At 43.6% G+C, this 8,522-nt stretch overlaps 2 protein-coding genes across 2 annotated transcripts in view; one reads left to right on the top strand and one right to left on the bottom strand.

The window, feature by feature from the left end:
* The first annotated feature begins 1,035 nt into the window (after positions 1–1,035).
* Positions 1,036–2,416, top strand: malsu1 (mitochondrial assembly of ribosomal large subunit 1). Its single transcript, XM_026227957.1, has 4 exons — positions 1,036–1,325; positions 1,719–1,894; positions 2,004–2,085; positions 2,162–2,416. Exons 1-4 carry the CDS (start codon positions 1,133–1,135, stop codon positions 2,365–2,367), a joined length of 657 nt encoding a protein of 218 aa, XP_026083742.1. The 5' UTR covers positions 1,036–1,132; the 3' UTR covers positions 2,368–2,416.
* Positions 2,417–4,784: 2,368 nt separating this feature from the next.
* The window catches only part of khdc4 (KH domain containing 4, pre-mRNA splicing factor), a 6,920-nt gene continuing 3,182 nt past the window's right edge, over positions 4,785–8,522 (bottom strand). Inside the window, 9 exon segments of the mRNA XM_026227949.1 lie at positions 4,785–5,157; positions 5,617–5,711; positions 6,405–6,514; positions 6,951–7,103; positions 7,177–7,229; positions 7,232–7,369; positions 7,648–7,705; positions 8,278–8,338; positions 8,414–8,522. The exon segment at positions 8,414–8,522 is cut by the window's right edge and continues 103 nt beyond it. Of these exon segments, the coding sequence (XP_026083734.1) occupies positions 4,979–5,157; positions 5,617–5,711; positions 6,405–6,514; positions 6,951–7,103; positions 7,177–7,229; positions 7,232–7,369; positions 7,648–7,705; positions 8,278–8,338; positions 8,414–8,522 (956 nt within the window). The 3' untranslated portion in view covers positions 4,785–4,978.

Genomic DNA, 8,522 nt, shown 5'->3' with positions numbered 1-8,522 from the left:
ATTTGTGTGGTGAATTAGTCTTGTGTTGTCCCTTAAACTGAAGAAAAACCTCAAAAACATGATTCCTGTCTGAATCTGAGCCAGACTGCAACTATCTGATCAAATCTCAGTCCATTTTCACACACACCATGATTTCCACTTTTAACATGTAACTGATACACACACACACACACATACACAACATTTCAAAAAGCTTAATGTGAAAGTAATTTAACAAAAAAAGTATTATTCCTCAGATTAGGTAATATTAGGCCTTTTTTCGCAAATCAGAATTTTTTTCTCACTTTAATTATATTAAAATAATCTAATTTAAATAACACATTAAATCAAGATGTAACCAAATCATATTGCTTTCACAATCTTATTTCAATAGGTTTTTTATTCAAATGCTCAAATTATCAAATAAAAAACATCTTACTTTCAAAATGGCAATTAATTTCCTCATTTGGGGAAGCATGAACCCATATCAAAATAAAATAAATCATTTGTATTTGATAATTAACTTCCACGATCAACCCAAGGAGAATAAGCTTTAATATAGTCACAAATTTACTGTTTATAAAGTAAACAAAAAGAAATGCAAGTATATAAATAAATATATTTAAGGTTTATAAAATAAAAAATAATGATAAAAAAGCAGTGTGAGGCACTTTTTATGAAGGATGGATGCGCTTTATTGGACTTATTTTGGACTAGAAACACCCATTCACTGCCATTATAAAGCTCTGGAGAGCCAGGCTGTTTATAATATAACTCCGACTGGATTCGTCTGAAAGAGGAAAGTCAAATACACCTAGGATGGCTTGAGGGTGAGTAAATCATGGGTTAATTTTCATTTTTGGGTGAACTATCCCTTTAAACCACTGCTCACCGCTGAGGAAACGGTCGGTACTCCAGCTGTGTTTCGCGATCTGTAGTTATTATGCAGAAAACAGATCCTAGACGAGCAATTTCGGGGAGCTTTTCATTCTTAAAAGCATCTGAATGCGGCGGTTTGAGTGAGAAACGCGTCCGTCCTCCGGTCCTGCAGGGGGCGCCGCTTCGAGCCCGCGCTGCGAGAGCGTCACACCGGAGCAGCACGAGCTCACACGGCGATGTTGTTCTGTTGTTATTAGGTTATTAATCAGACAGAATGATCGCGACGCGCTGTTTCCCGCAGCGGACTCTGCTGAAGGCGGCAGCCCGGTGTTCTCATCGCTCTTTACAGCGGAATGTGTTCAGTAAAACAGCGACAGAGACACAGAAACTGACTCTAGCAGCTCAGAGCTCCAGCGATGTGACTCCAGCTGGAAACATCTCAACATCTCAGATCAGCCCCAGAGCAGGCGAGTCACACATCTCCAAAACATCATTAATCAGGACAGACCTCACTGGAGACCTTCCCACTGGGTTTAATTATTGGTTTAGTTTTTAAGTATATTTCATCTTTTAGTTTAATTATTTCAGCGCAATTATTATCTGGTTTAAAGATGATTTCATTGACTATTAAACACATTTACTTTTAGAATTCTCATTAATAATGCGCAAATGTTATTAAAATTGGTCTCTTTTTTTATGCAATTTCTGTTTTTTTTTCTGGTCACGTGAAGATTTTTTTGTAACTATATAATTCATAACTAATCCCATTGAATCTCACCATTGCCGTTAACGCCGTGCAGGAGTGAAGTGCTGGGTTGTCATGAGTGTGTAAGATGTCCAGATGTGACTGGTTTGTTCAGGTGGGGTCCAGGAGCTGGACGTGGCTCTGCTGGTGTCGGTGCTGAAGCAGGAGAACGCCTCGGACATCTGTGTGATCAGAGTCCCGCCGGAGCTCAAATACACCAATCACATGATCATCGTGAGCGGATCCTCGCCTCGACACCTGAGCGCCATCGCAGCGCTGCTGCTCAAAACAGTGAGGAGACTCACACACACACACACACACATGTTTCTCTGAGTTCAGCTCTGATCTGTCAGTGAGAGTCTGATCCTGTTCTAGACTCACGTCTCTTGTTTATCTGTAGTTTAAGTTCCTGCGGAAGGACAAGGATCCACACGTTCGGCTGGAGGGGAGAGACTGCGACGACTGGAAGTGCATCGACTTCGGTGTGTGTTTCTGCTGACCGTGACCCGTGTATGTGTGTGTGTGTGAGAGACTAACGGTGGCTCGTCTGTCCCGCAGGACCGATGGTGCTTCACCTCATGCTGCCGGACACCAGACAGACGTACGAGCTGGAGAAGCTGTGGACGCTGCGCTCGTATGACGAACAGCTGAAGCGCATCCCGCCGGAAACACTGCCCTCAGACTTCATCTACGACGTCAGACCTGCTGCTCACAGACTCAAATCAACAGTGACTTTAAATATTAAACAAGGACAAGTTGTCTGAAATATCAAGATTTGAGCTGCTAATTTGGAATAAAATCAATTCAAAAATATTGTTTGTGTTGACTGTCAATAACTTTTGATAAGGAGTTGTGCAATCAAAGATATGTACTAGGTGTGGAATGACTATAATAATAACTATGATGATTATGATAACAACAATTAAAGCTGCCAGCAGCGTTGAAAGGGCCCTCGCACCTGGAGCCACCTCCAAAACTGTCAGAAAACTGAACATTAAATAACGGAGGAATATATCAGTCATTTATATGAGCCAAACCTCCTGCAGGTGGCGCTGTGAGTATACGTGTAGATGGGTATGTGTTTGGAACAGGACTCTGGGGCGGTTCAGACATTGTATGCATTAGTTATAAATACCTTTAACAATATAAATTACACCGACCAAATTTTGAATCAATCTCTAGAAGTTCATTAAAGGGGTCATACAATGCCCATTTTCCACAAGTTGATATGATTCTTAAGGGTCTTAATGAAAGGTCTGTAACGTAGTTTGTTTAAAATTTCTCAAGGTTAGTGTAAAAATCACCCTTTTTATCCTGAAAAAAAAAAAACAGCTCTTTTCAAAACAGGCTGGTTTGTGGGATTCTCCTTTAATGCTAATGAGCTCAGCTGACTCCGCCCCTTTCTTCTGATTGTTTACTTTAGCCACATTCATAGTGAAACTTGTTAATTAGCACATTATTAGGAGAGGCGATTTTCAATGATTCATTTAAATACATCATACTCACTGCTGGATGCTTGATCATGAAGAATTAGAGCAAACATAAAAGCATTTAAGTAGATCAGTGGGCTTAGCCCAGAAAAATCCATGTATGTGACTTATTTTAATAAATCAGAAAGATTTACCTTGTTTAAAATATACAAAAACAAAAACAAATTTAAAACATTTTATTTAAAGTATTGAGGAAAATACATTTGCTTTTTGCAAACAAAAATTAAGAACTGCAAAACAAATGAAACAGCACGAAAGCAATGATTTTGCAATAAATATTTTCATGGTCATATCTATTAATTTATTTGCAATGCTGCTTTTATTTTGTGTGTCAGTCTAGTTTGAGCTTGCGATTCCATTTTCCCTTTGCGCTTTACTTTTCTGCACGTCTCTCTTTGTGGCACTGTTTTGACGTGGGGGGTGGAGTCAGGGGACGGGGGCGTGTACAACATGACTCCCTGGAAGTGACGTCATCGGCCCGAGACGCAGCTCACTGATCCAGGTCCTGTCATGATGAGCAGAGACTTTCGAGTGGATCGTTTATTTTTATTCAGTAGCATTAAAACATTCATGTTTTCGTTTTATTTACTTTATTAACAAATGTATGTGTATTAGCAGCGTTTGCTCAAGTTAAATAAGTTGTTAACATGAACATCTGCTGTTTATTTCTCTCTATGTGCACACTTTTATAGCATTATGTGTATTGGGTTCGCGAATCATTTGAGTCAGTTTGGGGATCGCAAATCATAGCTGTATATGGATAGGCATTTTTAACTAATTTAGTAGCTAGTTCTAGTTACGTTTTCCTCGCTTGTTTAGGTGTGAAATGTGAACTCGTATTTTTTGTTTTAAAGATGTGCCTTTTAACAGTATCAAGTATATTCAAAAACGAAACAAATCGTGCCTAAAAAGTGCAGCATCTAGACTAATGTAAAGTTACATGATGAAGTCATACTAGTGCGCGTGTGCATTTTGAGTGCGTTCTTTCACTGCATTATTCGGTGTATTCAAATGCATTTATGAATGCATGTGAATGATCACAAAATTCAAGATATGAACCATTTGTGCCAAAAGGGTTCTTTCTTGTCATTATAGAACCTTTTTAGCATAAAAGGTTCTTTGGAGTTGAGTAAAGAACCCCATGGTTCTATATAGAACCCCAATGATCCCTTTCTTCTAAGAGTTTGTTGTCGTAAGACAAGTCCAGGGAAACGCTGCTGCCAATCAAACAATCGTAGGAGGGGCCTCTGACCATGTGACGTCACATGGTCAGACGGCTCGATTTGAGAAAGGGGAAAACATTTAAAGAGATTACAGATTTTTATCATTATAGGGTGGTTGTGTACACACACTGCCAACACACATTTCAGTTCAAACTACTTGTAAAAGTGCATGTAGCATTTGCTAAGGAAAAACTAAATAACTGACTGTGAATTGAATTTCAGATTTTACTCCAAGATACTTTTTTTGTAGGTATCTGTTTTACGTGTAATGAATTTGAAACTTTGCTCAAGGCGCACTTCCTTGAAAGAGTATAGGTGGCGCTATGTAATTTTGCCAAGTTTCATGAGTTTTCGAGCATGTTAAGGCCTCCGAAATCAGATTAGTTATGGAGAATAATAATATTGTGTTCGTTATTGTTCTTGGTGTGAAGAGACGTTTGGAGGAAATTAAACCGGAAACACAGTGTGTGTGAGTCAATGTGTGTTTATTTGTCAACAGAATCTCACAGAAGAAGTTACATTACAAATCAAAACCATGAAGAGGAAGTAGAGTGATGAGAGACGTCACGTCCACCCATAATCCCACGGGACAGTCTTTAGGAGGCATGAACGTGACTTCAGTGTGTGTGTGTGTGTGTGAGTGAGAGAGTGTGAGTGTGTGTTTACGGGGCCATCCAGAAGGGCATGGTCTGCGTCTGTGTTTTGGGCCGTGAGGGCGGTGATGGCGGGCAGCGGTACGTCCATCCTGCTCCTGCTGCAGAGGGCCTGTGATCGTCTTCCTCGTCGGAGGAGTCTGCGGTGTACGCCACGAGCCCCGTCCGCACACGCTTCACCTGCGGCTCTGAGGAGACACCAGAAACACACACAAACAACACGCCACAGCAGCACACAGTTAATCAAACACAGGAGCACGACGGATGACAGCCACATGTCATCAGGGGCGTCCAATCAGGAGGCGGCGTCCAGGAACCAGGCCCCACCCCCACCACAGGATCGGACACATGAAAGAGAGGGAAAAACACAGAGAGAGAGAGAGAGAGAACACAGAACACAAGAGAGACAGCCGTTAGTGTGGCAGCCTCACACCTGGTGACATCACCGCTCGGGGGAGGAGCTTCATTCAACACATCTGACCAATGAGGGGCGGAGAAGCTGAAGCGTGTCATTTCCTGAGGAAGCGAGACGCTTCAGCTTTACCTGTAGCTAGCGTACAGTCCTCCGCTGCCGCAGCCTCACATCTGCATGCAGAAAGCCGTCAGTGTGAGCGATCATTAACGAGCTGCGAGAGCGGCTGTCTTACCCAGGATGCTCGGCGCTGGCGTCTTCTCTTCTGCATTCTGAGCTCTCGGACCGCTGACTGGAGCCGGAGCACACGGAGGAGGCATGAGTCTGCTGCTGCGCACACACACACACAGACAGAGACACACACACACACACAGACAGAGACACACACACAGACACACACACACGTTAGTCCATCTGGAGCTCACTCAAGTTCATACTGCTTCAAAGCTGCTGCACAGATCATCACGATGTTGATGTTTATTATCTTCTAGTGGCATGCATCAGATCAGCTGGACGATCATATCATTTGATTTTGTGCTGATTTAAAGAATCAAGCTGCTGAGATCTGTAGAGCAGTCTAGTCTCACTCTGATCATTCATTTGATACTCGATGAATCTGTGTTTGAACAAATCATTTGAGTCAATGATTCAGTGGCCTGTTCATAAAGACTTTCTAAATGAATCAGCTGTTCTGAATGAGTCAGAGGATCACTGGAAGCTTTACTGATCCATGACAGGCTTCAACTAAACAAGGGGCTCTCAAAAACACACTGAAGTATGGTCACATCATCATTGTATATATAAGACATTTTGTGTCAAAATTACACGCCCCTAAAATAACCTAGAATCGCTTAAAAAAACAAAAACTGTATGGTTAATATTAATATATTGTGTGCAAACTAGAGTTTAACAAAAGGTAATTTGGCCCCCACACAAGGGGACATTTTCTCAGATCCATCCCTCAACCTAAAATGAGTTTGACACACCTGTGTGTGTGTGTGTGTGTGTGTGTGTGTGTCTAACCTGTCTCTCTCTCTCACAGGCCCTGAAGCAGCAGCAGACGGGGGTCCTGACGCCTCAGAGCTGCCCACAGAGATGCCTGCACCTAAATTAGTCATATGAATGGGTCCATGCTATGAGCAGAAAAACACAACAGCATTAACACACACCTTCACTTACATACACACATCAGTGACTCATCATCTGTCTCACACACACAACAGCAGTGACTCAACATCTGTCTCACACATACTCATCATCTCTGTCACACACACACACACAAATCAAATCGCTCTTACACAGAAGAGGAAAATCACATTTACAGTTGAACACATGAGCAGTTCCCATCATTCACTGCATGAACCCTAGTGAGCTGTCATTCAGTACAAATAAACTGCAAACAAACACTTTCAGGAACTCATGACCCCAGAGATCAGAGGTCACTTCATTAACAGGCTCCGCCCACAAACTGCTGTCACCATGACAACAGGCAGCTGACCTCCCGCACCTGTAGAAACACAGTAAAGGCAGACGTGACGAGTGTAGGGTCTGCCGAGTGCCAGAGCTCACCTGGTATCCCAGCAGGCCACTGTCCGTCTCGTCCGGCACGTCCTCTGTGAAGCGGCGCTTCTGCGGCGGGATGGGCGGAGCCATGGGCTTGGGCGGAGCCACTGGTTTGGGCGGAGCCAGTGCAGCGGGAGGGAACGGAGCAGGAGGAAGAGTCTGGAGACAGAGACAGACACTTGAGGAGACGGATGATTGACAGACGGTGAACAGGTGTGTGTGAGAGCATTACCTGTGCAGGGACGCTCGCGGGGGTCATGGGATACTGTGCGGTCGGGGGGGGACGGGCACCGGAGCCACAGGATACTGAGGAGGGACGGGCTGCGGCGGCGGGATGGGAGCGGGGTAGGAGGGCTGGAAGCCTGCGGGGGGGTAATACGGAGGCTGTGGGGGGATCCCGTTAACGGCAGGAGGCTGAACGAAACCTGCGTACACACACACACACACACACACACACACACACACACAACCATCAGAACAAACACACCTCCAGTCACATGACCTCTAATGAAAACACAGTGTGTGTGTGTGTGCGTGTGTGTGAGAGAGTGTGCGTGTGAGAGAGAGAGAGTGCCTCTGTCTGTGTGTGTGTGTGTGTGAGAGAGAGAGTGTCGGTGCGTGTGTGTGCGCGTGTGTGAGAGAGTGTGCGTGTGAGTGTCTGTGTGTGAGAGTGTGTGTGTGTGAGAGAGAGTGTGTGTTTTACCCTGTGTGGGCATCACACTGCTCATCTGATTCAGGAATCGAGAATACTCAGCATGAACCTGCCAGAGAACACACACACACACACACACACACACACACGTCTGGTCAGCTATCCTTGTGGGGACTCTCCATAGGTGTAATGGTTTTTATACTGTACAGACCGTATTTTCTATCGCCCTTCACCAACCCTACACCTAACCCTAACCCTCACAGGAAACTTTCTGCATTTATAGATTTTCAAGAAACTTCATTCTGTGTAATTTATTAGCTTGTTTACCCGTGGGGACCTCAATTTAGGTCCCCACCGTGACACAAGTCCCCATGAGTCTGTGTGTATTCAGGTTTAAGTCCCCACCAGAATAGAAAAAACAAGTACACACACACACACACACCAGATTCAGTGACACTGCTAACTCAAACTACTCAAAAATAAATGTTGCCTTAGTAACTAACAGAAATAAAATCAATTGAAGCTGAAACACTAAAATAAACATTGAATAAAATTAAATAGAAATTAAAAACAACTAAAAAAGATACAAAAGCACCTAAAATTACTAAACCTGAAAATATAAAAATAAAATACAATTTAGAAAGTAATAAATACTATAATGATTAGGAGAGAGAGACGTACGGTCTGCAGCAGGTTCTCACACAGGGTTCTAGCAGCAGCGAGTCCTTCTGGCTTCGGGTGACTGGAGGAACAGAGAAACTGGTGAGCGAGTGTGTGTGTGTGTGTGTGTGTGTGTGTGAGAGATCCGCACACACACCTGATGTAGATGTACATGGGCTCGAAGGCCTCTCGTCCTGACGCAGGCTCCAGGCAGCCGGACCCTCGGCCCCGCAGGAAGACTTTGGCCCCGGTTTCTGCCTGAATGT

Source organism: Carassius auratus, chromosome 41, assembly GCF_003368295.1.
Source record: "Carassius auratus strain Wakin chromosome 41, ASM336829v1, whole genome shotgun sequence".
Lineage (NCBI taxonomy): Eukaryota > Metazoa > Chordata > Actinopteri > Cypriniformes > Cyprinidae > Carassius > Carassius auratus.
This window is presented reverse-complemented; position numbering and strand designations above follow the sequence as displayed.